Source organism: Carettochelys insculpta, chromosome 3 (genome assembly GCF_033958435.1).
Source record: "Carettochelys insculpta isolate YL-2023 chromosome 3, ASM3395843v1, whole genome shotgun sequence".
Taxonomy (NCBI): domain Eukaryota; kingdom Metazoa; phylum Chordata; order Testudines; family Carettochelyidae; genus Carettochelys; species Carettochelys insculpta.
Window position 1 is genome coordinate 43,010,152 of NC_134139.1, and position 16,492 is coordinate 43,026,643.

A 16,492-nucleotide genomic window follows, 5' to 3' on the forward strand; every position below is an offset into this window, starting at 1 on the left:
ATCTGACTGCACCCTTAGGGAAGTTAAGTTGGCTGCCTTCAAAGAGACAGCGTACATTAGCCCTGTGGTGTCCAATATACTCCACGTTCGCCACATGTGGCAATTATGGCTCAGGAGAGCTGCACATGTGGGGCACCCATCTGGCTGCTCCATGCATGCACCCCAGCACAGGATGGTGGTACCAGTGCATGGCAGAGGCAGCTCCTCTGGGCTCCAGCCATGGGATGGCTTGCACAGCGGCAGCTCCAGCCGCAGTGGGGCTTCAGCCCTGGGGTGGGTCCAGCTGTGGCAGCATGTGCTCAAGCCCTGGGGTGGCTCCAGGTGCAGTAAGTAATCTTGCGGCCAGGGGGAGGGGTTTTGTGCCTGTCTAGGGATGGTGCCTGGCTCGGGGGGGATTGCGGGTGGCACCTGGTGGGGTGGAGTGGGGTGGGGTGAGGCAGGGGGCTGTGGTGACTGGGTGAATTTGTCTTGGACACCAATGCACTAGCTTGTTAATACACAACACTGAGGTGGTTTTGTAATTTAACAAGGGTAGGTTTATTAACAATATAGGTGTAAGTGTTTTCAAGTAAGAGAAGGAGATACGAAAAGTTAGGATTGAAACAAACATCGCACTTTTAGTGACTAAAACAATTTCAAGTTATATATGTCTAAACAGGTTTCTCATCTATAGTCACGTCCCAAAGACTTCAGCTTCTTTGGTTGAAAGATCCTCCTTTCAGATTTCAGGGGCTCCTAGGACCTTTTGCCCACCTGGTGGTGGATGCCAAAGTGGTATTCTGTTTCTGCTTGTCTTTTCAAAATCTGTCTTCTGTGATGCCAGAGCCAGGAAGGCTTTGTGGTGGAGTATGCTCCATTCCCTATTATGTTCATTGTGTGGTTTCTCCTCATTCCCCACTTTTTTTAATGGTAGGACTCTGTCCTATACATGTAGGCGTACTTTGTCTTCGGAAATACAAGAAGGCAGGTGAAACAACATTCCTTTGTGTAAGACAAGCTGGGCTTACAGTTGCAAAACACCTTCTAAGAACATATTGCCAAGCACACATACATATGTACATCACATAATAATATTAATGACAAGGATGTTATCACTTTGTGTATGTGGAGTCTTGCAAATCCATGTATATACGTGTATATTCAGCTTTATACCTGTGGGTATCCTCGTCTGCAGATGTCAATGTGGCTCATTTTTGTGGATATGGAAGCAGATGCTGATACAAATTTTGTATCTAGAACCCTGCAAATTTGCAGATGCCTGCTTTATATCTGAAGGTATCTGTATCTGCATGTGTCAGTCTCAATATCTGTGGCTCATTTTTGCAGATATGGGTGCAGATACAAATTTTGTATCTGCTCAGGGCTCTGTGTATATGGTTCCTAACATGTAACCTTGTAGGTACAGTCTGTCAAACCATGTACAGTCTACATGGTGACTAGTAAAAGAGAGGGAGCTGTGCTAGTCGACATACTATCCAAACAAAAAGCAGTCAAGTAGCACTTTAAAGACTAGCAAAATAATTTATTAGGTGAGCTTTCGTGGGACAGACCCACTTCTTCAGACCATAGCCATACCAGAACAGACTCAATATTTAAGGCACAGAGAATCAAAAACAGTAATCAAGGAGGACAAATAAAAAAAACAAAATGATCAAGGTGAGCAAATGAGAGAGTGGAGGGGTGCAACTCCACTCTCTCATTTGCTCACCTTGATCATTTTGTTTTTTTTATTTGTCCTCCTTGATTACTGTTTTTGATTCTCTGTGCCTTAAATATTGAGTCTGTTCTGGTATGGCTATGGTCTGAAGAAGTGGGTCTGTCCCACAAAAGCTCACCCAGTAAATTATTTTGCTAGTCTTTAAAGTGCTACTTGACTGCTTTTTGTTTTCATAATGTCTACAGTTAGATATCTAAATGAAGGGGTTAACTTTCAGATAGAAGTTGGACAGTTAGGCTCTAGAGCAATAATTGATATAGCTTTGTCTACAATTTGACTAAATAAAATATTTTATCACTTTCAAATAATGTAGCTCTTGTGTTGTCCAGATTTATTCTATGACTTTGAATATTTCTCTGTACTAACATCTAGAGAGTAGACCTTTTGGAATGTAGAAAACACAGTTCAAACTGGCTTTTGTGGAGTTATAAACTTATGTCTTCCTCTTCTTTTTGCTACCAGATCTTAGTGGCTCTATAGCATCTCCAGATGTTACACTAAATCTTGGAGGAGGAGGGGGAGGAGGAGGCGAGTTCTTGAAAGAATCTACAGCAACAGCGTTCTTGAGACAGAGGGGATATGGCTGGCTTCTGGAAGTAGAAGATGATGACCCAGAAGATAACAAGCCACTCCTGTACGTCAAAATTGCTCTTTAATATCGCTGTTTATTTTCTGGTTAAGATTTTTTTGTTTGTTGGTGAGCTGCTAGTCTTTTTGTTCTGATTAGGATTCCACAGTGAAAAATGGTGTATCTTTAAGCCTGTTACTATATTTGTAACATTGTACATTATTATCTTCATTCAGGTTTTATTTTTGTATTGTCGGGAGGAAGAAGCTAAAACCAATGTTGCTTGTCTTGCCGTAGGGGAGGATGGAAAGGATGAGGTGAAACTTAATAGTAACTGGCCTTGGCTTATATACAGTACAACAAAAGAGTGTTGTCTCATTGCTTTTTTTAAACTTTTGTTCTTTTAATGATTGATAAAAATCAAATCTTAGCTTTGTGTACAATACAGGGTTAGGGAGACATAAGGCAGCTTATGTTGCCCTATGTCCAGGGCCCCACATGTGGGAGAGAAAGGGTACACTTTACTGGGGCCTGAAGGCCCAGTCCAGGCTGCAAGTTGTATGTGTGTCGAAGGAAGCCTGTGTTACAAGTTTGTCCTGGGCCTAAAAAAATTATACTTGTGCAATGTCTGTATCAGTGCTATAATGCCGTCTGCTCCGGCTGATGTAAGTGACATTCTGTGGAAGGTGCTAAAAATGTGGGGGCAAAGTTCAGTAAAAAAACCTTGCTGGAACAGAAGGAGATAAACTGTCCTAGAACTTGCACATACAAAAATGAGTTCAGTAGAATCAGAAAAGCATATCCCCTTTATGGAAAGACAATGTAGCTGCTTGCTGTTTTCATTGGACTTAACTCATGGTCCAGCTTTCTGATGGAAGCCTATAAAACAAAGTCCCTGTCCTTTCCAGAGTAAATTGTAACTAAGCACCCTGGGACATAAATCAGGCAATAATATATTCTAATCACAGCCATTCTGTAGTGATTTTCATCTGTAGAATTCAAAGTGCTTTATAAATTGGGGGGCCAGTATCCTAATCCTCATTGAATAGCGGTGAAAGATGAGGCATGCCACGGTGAGAGATATGTCCAAGGTCACTCAGCAAGCCAGTGGCAGATCTGGGAATTGAACCCAGATTAGTGCTTTCTAATACAGTGGTCCTGATTCTGAACTGTCAGATTTGTTCTCAAAGAGGAAGCTGTAAGAAGTCTCCGTGCTTCAGAGTCACCTAGTTCCAACTGCAGAGGGGCAGTCCTAACGTACACAGTGGTCTTCTCCTCAGTGACCTCACACCAAGATAGGATCACATAGAGCAGAATTCTGCTTTGCTTCACCCCTCCTTGTCATGTCTGCACTCTGCCCACAGAATACCTCCTCCATTCCCTTATGCCATGGTTGAGTGGGGAGCAGAGCTAAACTCTGCCAGATCTATATCTGTGGAGAGTTCTGCAGAGGGCAGCTCACCACTGGCCATCCTTGATCGTTTAAGCTGTGATGTCTAATCACTTCTGAAGCAGTAGCCACTGTAGTGCTAGTGCTGTAGCGAACTAGCCACTTTATTCTGAAAATATTTTTATTTTTCAAGCCAACTAGCTACACTCAAGCAGCCAAGTAGCCACACGTGGCTAGTGACTAGTGTGTTGGACACCGTGGGTTTTAAGTCTACTTTGTGGTCTTGAAGCAGGGGTGGGAGGTTAGTGAGTAGCAAGATCTGCTGATAGAATAGCTTTTACTGTTTTGATCATCCAGTAGTAATTGTTTTTACTCTTGCTGGAAACCAGACAGTTGAACTATTGGCATAAACTGGCCTGGTTGAAATGACCCAGTTGAGGCAACTGACACCTTTCCTTTAAATAAAAGACCATCAACCTCAGCTTGTTGGTATGTTTTTTAAACACTTTGGCTGGGTCTACACTAGTGAGGTTTCTTGACAGAAGGGGCTTTTGTTGACATAACTTGGGGAGTGTCTACATATTTAAAGCATTCTGTCAACAGAGTCTCAACAGAACTCTGCATTTGCCTTGCAAGTGTTACCCCTCAAATATGTGAGGCATAACAATCTGTTGACAGAGTACTGTCGACAGAAGTGCAGTGTGGACACTTCTGTCCTTTGAGAGAGGATGTTGGTTGCCCGGTAGCCCTCTTTTCAGAGCTGCCATTCCACTTTCTGGCACCAGAGGGCAGTGCCACCTGGCAGTTCTCTGTCAACAGAGCAAGTTGTGCCTAGATACAATCTATTGACAGAGGTTCTGTCGACAGTAACTTCTGTTGACAGATGCTTCTAGTGTAGACATAGCCTTTGAGGATTAATAAATGCTATACTTTTGTTCTCTGTTTGGGAGCATGTTTTACTTTTAAGTTGCATTGCAAATAAAAGTAATGTATTTATGTGGGTGCACATTTCCATGAATATAATCTATTAAAATATCATGACAGTAAAACATGACAAATGATATGGCTTACATGGGCATAGATGTTGGAAGGATGGAAGCTTTACCTTAATTGATACTGCAGAGCATTTTTTTCCTTCTCTTGTGTTCCCAACTGCAGTATAGTAAACCCCCGCTTTACACGTCTTCAGGTTGTGCAAAACTCGCTTTAATGCGAGTTTCACGCAACTTGAAGACACATGACTGTCAATCTCCCCAGCTTCCTGCAACTCTGGGCAGCTAGGCAGGCTAACAGCCCTTTCTTTTAACCCGCCTGGCCCTCTGCTGCTGCAGGCAGATTGGGGGCACTAAAACCCCCTTGCCCACTCCAGATCAGCCCCTGCCCCCCCGCAGCCCCAGCTCAGCCCCAACCTTGCACACAGGGCTCCCAGCCCCCAGCACACTACAGCCCTGCATGGGGCTTGGACTCCAACCCTCGGCACAGCACAAAGGGCTTGGGTTCCAGCCCCCTGCCCACCACCCCCGTGGACTCTGCTCCAGCATCCACCCCGACTCAACTCAACCCTCCCGCCTCCCCCCTGCAGCTCTAACCCACTGACGCTTAACTCCTCGGCCCCAACCCACCGCCCAAGCCTACACCCCCCCCCCACCCAACTTACCCCAAATTCAGGATACACAAGGGTTGCATGAAAGGCAACCCTCGCATATCCCGAGGGACGAATGTATTTATTTCAATATATTTAATGATAAAATTGCATCATTGTTGAATAAAATTGTTAGAAATTTAGCAAGTGTTTCTTGAAGAAATATTTAAAGAGTAATAATTGTGTTTTTATCTCACTATGAGGCTGAGATTTCATTTTATGCTGCACAGTGGTTTATCTTGGAAGTGTTCCACTTTGTGTCCACTGCATCTGTAAGCATGCTGATAATAAACGACAGATTATCATTGCTTAATTAACCTGGTTTGAGAGATGTATTATTCTCCTTACACAAACTGTTTCCATACCAAAATATGCAGTAAAGCTTTTGTTTTATAATTTCAGGGAGGAACTGGACATTGACCTGAAAGATATTTACTACAAAATTAGATGTGTGTTGATGCCTATGCCATCTCTTGGGTTTAATAGACAGGTAGTGAGAGACAACCCTGATTTTTGGGGCCCTCTGGCAATTGTTCTCTTCTTCTCTATGATTTCATTATATGGACAGTTCAAGGTAGGTATAAACCTTTTATCTAAAGAGAGCTTTAAACTTAATATTGGGCTTGAATACTACCCCCCCCAGTCATATTTATAGACCAATAGAAAGATTCTTCTCCCCATGTTGGGAGCATAACGAGAAGAATCAAACATCTAGTTCCAAATATATTTATTTCATGGGTTCGTCCTTCTGCATATTAAACTTTAAATACTATGCTCAATGTTTCTTAAACTTAGAGATGTAGTTTTATTAAAATTAAAATGTGAGGTTTTGTCTCTGAAATGCAACTGAAGGAAGGGTGAGATGTCTGGAGGCTTGTAATGACATGCAGTCTATCAGATGTTGTATACTAACTGTAATGACTTAAAAACAAAAAACACCTACATAATACGCATATTTCATTAGATGCTAAAGCAAAAGATGTCACCTTTACAACGCTGGGTCATCTACATTAAATAAAATGTAAATTGTGCCTGAAACTGAAGTACTTTTAGGAATCAGTGATAAAAGTGAATGTCACTTAAATTTCCATAGGTGATACACAATCATTAGAGTGTCTGCTCCATGCTTTTCTGCATGACCATATTCTTTTGAAATCTTTTCCATCTTTAGTTTTGTTCTCAAGTACAATTTACATTGATTGTACTGTTAACCTCTTCATATTTCAGTCCCAGCTATTCACAGCATTCTGCATTGCAGAGTAGAAAAGACAGCTGGTTTTCCTATGTGCTTCACTAAAAGGTTTGGGGACAGGAAACCGTTAGAAGATCTACCAGTACCCCCTTACTCATGCACATACTCTTGTAAATATCCTTAGTAAAGCTATCTTTTCTAGGCTGTGTCTACACTAGCCCAAAACTTTGAAATGGCCATGCAAAGGACCATTTCGAAGTTTACTAATGAAGCGCTGAAATACATATTCAGCCCCTCATTAGAATGCCAGCAGCCGGTGCACTTCAAAATCGACACAGCTTGCAGCCGCGCAGCTCATCCAGACAGGGCTCCTTTTCAAAAAGATCCCACCAATTTTGAAATCCCCTTATTCCTATTAGCAGATAGGAATAAGGAGATTTCGAAGTTGGTGGGTTCCTTTCAAAAAGGAGCCCCATCTGGATGAGCCGCGTGGCTGCGAGCCGCGTCAATTTTGAAGTGCCGCGGCTGCCGGCATTCTAATGAGGTGCTGAATATGTATTTCAGTGCTTCATAAGTAAACTTCAAAATGGTCATTTGCGTGGCCATTTCGAGGTTTTGAGCTAGTGTAGACATAGCCCTGACAATGTGCCGACCTACTCTGGGTCCTGTGGGTGCGCATGTGGTTTGATACAGCGGGGGAAGTTGGGTGGCCTGGGACCGACCACCCCACTGCTATAACAGCCTTATATAGTGTAGCAGCAATATGTGATTCAGTGTATCTACTTTAAAACCTAGGTTTCCACAGTATTATGAGTACCAGGAACAATAACACTCTGATTGTGAACACCACAATGCCCTGTGGCTGTTCTAAGTCCCAATAATTCTCTATACAGCCCCAGCTAGTCCAGCTAGTGGTATTTACCAACAGCGATTGATTCATTTATTCGTAACTACAATTACCTAACACTTGTCTTGTATATATATATTTATTTGGCATAGGCTAAACACTGGGTTACATATAGCTGTATATAATTACATGTGACTTACCAATAACATCCAATGCTCCCACATCTCACCAACAACTACGTTACAGCGGCCCTGCAAGTCAGAGATACGGCTTGGTTGGGACCTTTTATGGTGGTGACATCCGGGTGATCAGGCTGGGGTCTGCTGTCTGGACTGGAAGTTGCTAGCCTCCGCCTTGTGTCCAGGAGCCCACACCCTTGTCCCTGCTAAATCACCTTTTATACTGTTTCTTACTTGGGGGTTCGATACCTGGCCAATTAAAGTGTTTGTTACCTAATTTGGGCTTTCTATCCTCCTGGCCTGTCAGAACATGTTACAAGATTTCCTCTGTCCTTGGTCATTTTCTGAACCTCCCCTCGGGACCCTCTGATGTTGCACAACCAAGATGTTCTCTTTGGGGGGCTTCCAGCTACTTGCCCCAGCTGTTCTCTTTGGGGACTTACTATCTGCTTGTCAGGATGTTCTCTTTGGGGACTCTCCAACTACTTGTCAACTTTCTGATTTCTTTCTCCTGGCCTGGCTTCAGACCTTCCCGCCGTTGTATGATAGCGTTCCAAGATGGAGTGTATGGTCATTCTGCCTTGCGAGTGAGGCCCGGCCACCAGGTGCTCATGCTCCCACAACCCCTAGAGAGGGAAAAATTATCTTTGTGTTCATGCATATTAGTAATGTTATAGTAAATGAGTTCTAATTCAAAAGTGGCTTATTCAGATGGCAGATAGATACTTGCTGATTGAACTGATGCATTATAATCATACTAGCAAAGTATTTTTCAGATTGTTTTAAAATTATTTACTGGTTTTACTACCAGAAACCCTTTTATATAAAGATCTTGAATTTATTATTGTTACAAATTATGGCATAACTTCTGTCTGGTACTTTAATTCTCTTCCTCACACCTGTATAATTGAGTAACTTCCATCTCCTTAATTTCTCTGTTTCTTGCTACTTGACTTCTCCTATGATTCCTTTAGAACTCAGGGAAAGCAGCTTTTGATTGGCCAGCAAGAATTAATGTATAGAGTTTGTTACCCTTCTGTTTTTCCAGTATTGTCCAAGCAGACTTCTGTAGTAGTGCTTCTTATTACTGCCACCTCTAAAAAGTGACAGAACAGAGATACGAATCGTCTTGTGGTAGCATCTGTGTGAGATGCCCTGCTGGCTAGACCTACAAAAAGGAAATAGTACCTTTATCCCTATCTTTAAATATAGCAGTAAGCCTCACCAGCTGGTGTACTATCATGGTGGGCTTTAGGTCAAGGTAATTAATTTAAGATATAAGCCTGAAAAGGAGACCCTTCAGCCTCCATAAGGTATACATTAAAAACTAACTTGTGCTCATTCTTGAATGGCTTATGCTTATAGTGTAGTTGACTATTTTACATATAAAACATGAATGTGATTTTTTTCTTTTGGATGGTAGAAGGGGTGAGTGGAAAGAGAGTTATGCACTGTTTCTTCCCACATTGAAACATAATGGTTTTATTATGTATTCTTTAGAAATTATTACAGAATTTTAGCTGAAGAGACAATATCTTCAGTGACACCAGCTTCATGCTCTTTTCATCTTCCCTTTTGGCTTTTACAGTACATATGAAACCTTAAACAGCACCCAGTTCAGGTTTTAAACACAACTATGCTTTGAAGTTCTGAGCTGGTCCTGAGAGTGCGGATTCCCACTGTAGAAGTGCTATTTTTGAAATAGAAAGCAATGTTTCACTTATTCTGCCTAGCAGCTCCACTCCAGATTAGGTGAGCTGTGACTTAACTTAAATGTAGGATAGGGACCTGAATTTGGTGATAATTTAAACCAGTTTCATATTAATATTAAGAACTGAGCAGGGGAAACCTGGGAGGAAGACTAAGTCTAAACTAGAAGCATCATCAAGGTGTAAAAAATTTAGGAGTCAAACTTAGATCTCTATCCTTTTGATTTTTTTTTTTAGATTTAATGGTCACAACACTGTCTCTAGGGATGGCAAAATACTATCTACATCAATTAAGAAGTGAGATACAGGCCAAATATTAATTGTCTTTGTTTTTTATTGGTTTGAGCCAACCACTCAATGTTACCCTGGCTTGCTTTTCATTAGGTGGGATATTGATTTTTGTCTTGTATTTCAAAGTAGAATGAAAATAAACGTGTTTCCATCCTATAAAATCCGAGAGGTGGTTGAACACTCATCAGTGAATTCACTAACATTTAGTCAGAATTTTTACAGACACCTTCCTGTCCTGATAACAAAACAAAACTATGGGTAAAATATTGGGTGTACCGTATTTTCTTGTTTGAGAATTCCAGAAATACTGGTAACCTTGTCATAAAAGATGAATATATAAAAAAATAAAATATCTGAATTTTTATTTCTAAATTCCATTGTACTACTGAGTAATACAAGGTTTCTGCAGTTGATTTTATTATTAAACCAAATATTTTCTCAGTTATATTTAAAATAATTGATAAAAATTAATTATTCTCTCTCTTTTAAGGTGGTGTCTTGGATTATAACTATATGGATATTTGGATCCTTGACAATTTTTTTATTGGCCAGGGTCCTTGGAGGAGAAGTAAGTAGTGATTCAAAGTGTGATTTGTAGATAAAATATTTTGTATGACCAATTTGCTGTACTTTAAAGTCACATAGCTACTTTTTCAAAACTCTTGACCTCCCATATTCAGCTTTGAATTATAGTTCAGTGCTCTCTGTGGAGCACGATGGTGTTTGTTCAAAATGAGATTCAAGGTAAATTCTTAGAGCTAATCAGATCAAAAACTGCAGCAGAGACAGGTTCCAGCTTAAGAAGGTTTTGGTTAAAAATAAGAACTTATCCAAGTCTTTGTCTTACATGAAAAATTAGTTTTGGTTAGCATTTAAATCTGGATTTAAAAACCAAGCAAAATCCCCAGGCAATTTTACATGCATGTATTTAAACTGCTTCCCTTTACTGACAACCTGACCAGAACCATGAACATATCAGACATTTTACTAGACTTCTAGAGCATCTTGACTACAGTTGTCACTGCTAACATGAACTTATGTCATTACCTGAGGCATCCCAGTTGGAGACTTATATTTGGGTGGCAGCTAATTGCAGATATACTGAATTAATTACCATTTTGGAGTTGCCTGTTTAATTTGAAATCTGACAATGTATTTTGTACATAACAATACTAACTTCTAATGCTGCACTAGTTATATAGCACTTATTTGAAATATATTATTCTGTCATTACTAGTAAAGAACCTTGGCATAAAAAGACTGGAAGTAACCATTTGTTATAATTTGCATAAACATGTTAACCTGTGAATTTACATTTAATGGCAGCAATATCAAAAATTTACTTTGAACATTTTAACTGTAATTCTGAACCACAAGACAGATGCATGTACTCAATTATACACTTCCTGGAATTCCATCACAATATAATGTTTGTTGACAAAACTTATGAGCTAGGTGGAAGAAATTATTTTATTCTTTGCTGATGGATTTACAATTTTCAGGTTGCATATGGACAAGTTCTGGGTGTGATAGGATATTCTCTACTTCCACTCATTGTAATAGCACCAGTCCTCTTGGTGGTTGGATCATTTGATGTTGTATCTACACTAATAAAAGTGAGTTTGGTGATGTTTAAAATATTATATTTCTCTGAACAAAGTAATACTTTCAGTAACTTGTGATAGAATTTTAGAAGTAGTGCTTGAATTCTTGTGACCCTCTTGCCCAGCATGGTGGAAAGTGACTGTAGCAAGCTCTGGTTTAAAGAAAGGTTTATTTTTTGAATGCTGAGTTTAGGACCACATAGTCCTTTTGCTGAAGTAAATGCTTATGGATAAGTAGGTCAGCCCCTATTTAACTGTTTTAGTTACTAACTAACTAGTTAAAGATTACAGAGTACTATTTTAGTACTCTGTAATCTTAAAATTGCAGGTATTTAATATCCAGCATTTTTATGCAGAGAAAGGGGAAATAAGTGCTAAAATAGACAGTGTAGAAACAGAGGTCAGACAGTCATTCTGTCTTCCCCATAACTCAATATATGTTTTGTTCTGGTAACATGAATCGCATTCAGAGATCTGCTAGTAGTAGTAGTGGTAGTCGTAGCAGTCATAGTGCTAGTAGTAATTTCAAGACACGCCCGCAAAGAAGGTAAATATTGTTACCTCCATTGCATAGATTGGAAACTGAGGCAGAAAGAACCAAATAACCAGCCTAAATCATCTGCCAGTGGAGCTGGGGAAAAATTTTCAGACAGAATTATTTTATTTCGGGGGGGGGCAAAAATGGAGATAAAATTAAAAGTTTTGCAAATTTGCATGCGAATTAAACAGCCTCCCACCCTTTAATCTGAGTCCCTTAGCTCAAGTCATCTGGCACAGGCTAGCCATGGGTATCTGATTGCACTGTAGACATACACTGAGAAGTCTCAGAGCTATGTGTGATTCTTTAAAAGAGGGATGTGGGGGAGCCTGTGGGCAAGATCCAGGCTGCAGCTTGCATTCCCACCACTCCCTACAGGTGCATCTGCATTCCCTGCAGCCTGCGGAACCATGTCGAACAACACGCATATTTTCCCCTCCCTGTCCAGCTTGCATGCCTGCCCCATTCCCTGCCTCCTCCCTTCCAGACCCTACACATCCAGTCCCCTCCTGTACCCTTCCTTTTGCCCAGATCTCCCACCCCAGTGTGCTCTTATATGTGCCCCCCCTCAACTGATTTGTGAGTCACTGGCCCCCAACCCAAAAAAGGGTCCCGAACGATGTTTTAAAGGCTGTATTACCTGAGCACAACTGCAACTTACTGGATTTTGGAGGGTGGGTGGGGGGTTAGTTAAAAGGTAGAATTACTAGATTTGTCCTGTATTCCTTTTGTATTGATGCAAAAAATGCAGGATCTAATTGCTGTAGCTCAGCATGTTAGACTGATTTAAATCAAGTTTCCCGCTGATATTACTTAATATATTTCTTAAAAAATGGTGCAAATCTGATCATTAAAGCATGTTAATTTACAACTCCGTACAGCATTTTATGTCTAAGAAATTATGCTTGGTAATTTTTTTAGATAACTTGATTTTGATTAATTTAGGAAATAGTACATAATATACATCTATGTCAAGCTACAGAAGCAGCAATATATTTGGAATGGTAAGAACCAGATCACACATACAAACTCAATAGCAGGTATATCTTATTAAACTAAATCACAAATTTTGCCTAAATGTTTCATATTTGCAATTGTGGTAGTCTCCTAAGCAGTGCTCTGTTCCTGCCATGACTTCACAAATATGATTGTGCATCCGAAGCAAGGGAATCCAAACTTGCCTGCACCTGGAGATTGTGGGTTTTTTTCCAGTGGGCAGTGTATTACAACATTTCTGTTATTTGAGGAGACATTTTACAAACTGTACAGTGTTTTGGACCAGGTGTATTCTAGGAGTCCTTAAATTCTATTTCTAAGAAAAACAATATGGATTTTTGTAGTAGTTATTGCCTCATTTTTCCATTGTATACCCTGGAGCAGGGGTCTGCAACCAAAATAGCAAGAAGAGCTATTTTTTCAAATTGAGTTACACAATAGAGCCACAATGCATGTTCATATGAGACAGTCCTTAATAATGTCAAACCATACTTTTTGTAACCCCTGTTTTAAGAACAGTGTGCACACGATTTGTACCAGTTAGAATGTTTAAAATAAAAAAAGCAGTAAAGTAGTACTTTAAAGACTAACAAAATAATTTATTAGATGAGCTTTCCTGGGACAGACCCACTTCTTCAGACCATAGCCATACCAGAACAGACTCAATATTTAAGGCACAGAGAACCAAAAATAGTAATCAAGGTTGAAGTTGCTTTCAACCTTGGATATTGGAGGGAAAATGCCATGTCTGGGGATAGGCTCTTAAGCAGGAAGGAGCAATGTTCACATCAATCCTCCATGCTCCCTTCCCCATTCACAGGGTCTATGCCTTTTGGCCCACAAACCTATCTCCAGGCTTTACCCACCTCAGCCCTCAAATCCGCCCCTTGTTCCTAAACTTTACCCCTCATGTGGTGTCCTGGACTGCCAGTCTGTTGACAGAGGGCCTCCAGGAACATCCAGACCATCTTTCTGTGGTTTGAGCATTGGCCTTGTAAACTCGGGTTCTGAGCTCAATCCTTGAGAAGGCCATATAAGGGTCAGGGGATATACATAAACATAAAAATCTGTCAGAATCCCTTGACACACATTCCGCCTCCATGAGGAAGCAGCAGAATGCCATCGACAGAATGCCTTGCGAATGTGGGTGCTCTGCAGGCTTTGTTGACAAAACACAAATTTTGTCAACAAAACTCTCTAGTGTAGACATAGTCCAAGAGTGAAACAATTGCCATAGAAGACGTCTTTAGAGAAGGGAAACCTGCTTATATGCAGGGAAGAATTTGCAGCTGTGGGATAAGATTTCCTAAGTTGCATATGTACAGGGTAATTTAAGTCCTTCGAAAACTTAACCCATAACCTTTCAGCATTCTCTCATTTTTATCCACCCTCCCACACCCCCAGTAGTGAGAGGTTTCTGGATGTGATGTGTTCATGAATCAGGCTGGGATTCTCAAAGAAGCAGTACAGGCACCCTCCTCCCATTGACTTCCTTCAGCCCCTTTGAAAATCCGTCTCATCCTCTAGGCAATTGTATATGTTTCTGTTCCCTCTGGGATATTAATATCTACAGAATTTTTTTTAAAAAAAGTTCTTTTTGACTGTGTCTACACTGGAGAGTTCTGTCAACAGAAGTACAGTGTAGACACTTCTGTTGACAGAGAGGGATGCCAGTTGCTGGGCAGCCCTGTTTGCAGAGCTGCCATTCCGCTTACTGTCACCAGAGGGCAGTGCAGTCTGGCAGTTCTCTGTCGACAGAGCAAAATGTGTGTAGCAGCTATCTGTGGAGAGAGGTTCTGTTGAGATTTCTCTGTTGTCAGTAACGTCTATTGACAGATGCTTCTAGTGTAGACATAGCATTTATGTCTCTGGCTAAGGGAAGTTCTTGCTCCCTGTTTTTGAACGTTGCTGAGCCCTTGAAGTAGATGTTTGAGGATGCCAAATTTTTTAGGTTTTCCCATGATTAGTTCCTCTGGAGTAAAGGTCTATACTATCTGAATATGTAAGTGTATTGTTTGCTTGATCATAATAATAGACTTTTAAATTCAAATGAGTGCTCTTTTAGATGCTTGACACAATATAATGACCTTCATTGTAAAGTGCTTTGAGATCTGTTGAAGAAAACTAATACGTAAGAGCTAGAGACTGTTAGTATGGATACGTATAGGTTGAAATAAATCTCTCAAGTATCCACGAATGAAAACATTTAGAGACCAACTTGATGGCTATCTCTATAAAGGCAAAGAAAATAACATGTGTTCTCAATAAAATGCCAAGGAAAAAAATGTAAGGCTTCTTTGCTAATGACCTTTAAGAGAAGTACCGTTTTTTATATTACTACCAGGATAGATTTTCTTGTACTGTGAGCTAACGCTATGCTTTTTTTTTTTTTTTTTTTAAAGCTGTTCGGAGTCTTTTGGGCTGCATACAGTGCTGCTTCATTACTAGTCGGAGAAGAATTTAAGACTAAGAAGCCCCTTCTGATTTATCCAATCTTTTTATTATATATCTACTTCTTGTCCTTATATACTGGGGTGTGACCTGAAGTGTTGGATGTGGCCAGAAACAATATTTTATTCACGTGCAGACTGAGAAAACCTACAGAAAGAAGACTGGAGAAAATAGGAGTGACTGTTTTTGTATCCAGTTGTTGAAAGGTTATAAGACCTAAACACACATTTGTGTATATTATTTAATTAAGCAGTTATAGATATGTGGATTTGTATCAAAGTTGTAGGTTTACGATTCTTTAGATTTTTCATGAATTAAGTAAAAGAACCTTGTGTTTTATAAGAGTGTGTAGCAAAAATTCAGCTAAACTGTGCCATAAGCACCAGGACCAGATTATGATATTACATAGAATGGGAATATGAGAAAATATTGGTAATGATCTCAAAGTGCACTTCTTTTCCGTTCTGTTAAACACAGCTGGCTTTTTGGCACAGCAGATTCTGTATATATTTATGAAACTCCTGATGGTTCACAGAATAGGCTGTATAATTGAGACAGGAAGATATTAGTATTTTTATGTTAGAGCCCCATATTTCTTTGTTTTGGCTTTTAAGATTTTATAAATTCCAATTTATTTTGAATAAAACATTGTACATGTGTATTTTGTATCTATTGCTTGTGTATAGCATATACTCCTTATTTAAGGATGTACATTGGGTTTTTACACAGTTGAAGACCCAAGCATTTGAATTAAAATTCTCATCTCTCTGCCCAAAGAAACAAGATGTATACTATTTGACATTAAATGGCTTATTTGCAGAATCAAATTATTTTACATTTAACAAGATCTGAATTTGGAGTCACACAGAAACGACTTTCAACTGCAGCATTGGAGTATAATTTGGGAGAAGGAAGATAATGTATGAAATGTAATGTCACCTTGAGAAATGTTTTAAAATGACAAAATAAACAGAATGCTTCCCTAATCTTGTATCTGTTTTGTAACACCTTGTTCTGTAATGCTTTTAGGTATGTAATTTAAGCATTCAGGAGTGGTTTTTTTGTCATATATTGTTCATCTTTTGTTAAATGAAGTATTAACATTCTTAAAAACCTGATTCTGCCTTCATTGAGGAAGGAAGGCAGAATTAGGGCCCTAGCAACAAATTCAGTCACACTAATTTTGACTATTGAATTATGTAATATTGTGATAACATGTTTCCCATATATGCTATATAGATTGTTTATGCAATGATCTGTGTAGATAATATTAATGGAAATTATGGAAAGAAGAAAATTTATTGAAGGTATCAGCATGATATTAACTTTATTGACATAAAGTTGTTTGCTCTCCGTAGTCGGTAACAC

General features: G+C 39.8%; 1 protein-coding gene across 1 annotated transcript in view; it reads left to right on the plus strand.

Moving 5' to 3' along the window:
* The window catches only part of YIPF4 (Yip1 domain family member 4), a 35,246-nt gene extending 19,136 nt beyond the window's left edge, over nt 1–16,110 (plus strand). The window contains exons 2-6 of the mRNA XM_074989696.1: nt 2,180–2,351; nt 5,720–5,891; nt 10,026–10,103; nt 11,038–11,151; nt 15,076–16,110. Of these exons, the coding sequence (XP_074845797.1) occupies nt 2,180–2,351; nt 5,720–5,891; nt 10,026–10,103; nt 11,038–11,151; nt 15,076–15,213 (674 nt within the window). The 3' untranslated portion in view covers nt 15,214–16,110. The remainder of the gene's footprint in view (nt 1–2,179; nt 2,352–5,719; nt 5,892–10,025; nt 10,104–11,037; nt 11,152–15,075) is intronic.
* The last annotated feature ends 382 nt before the right edge of the window (nt 16,111–16,492 follow it).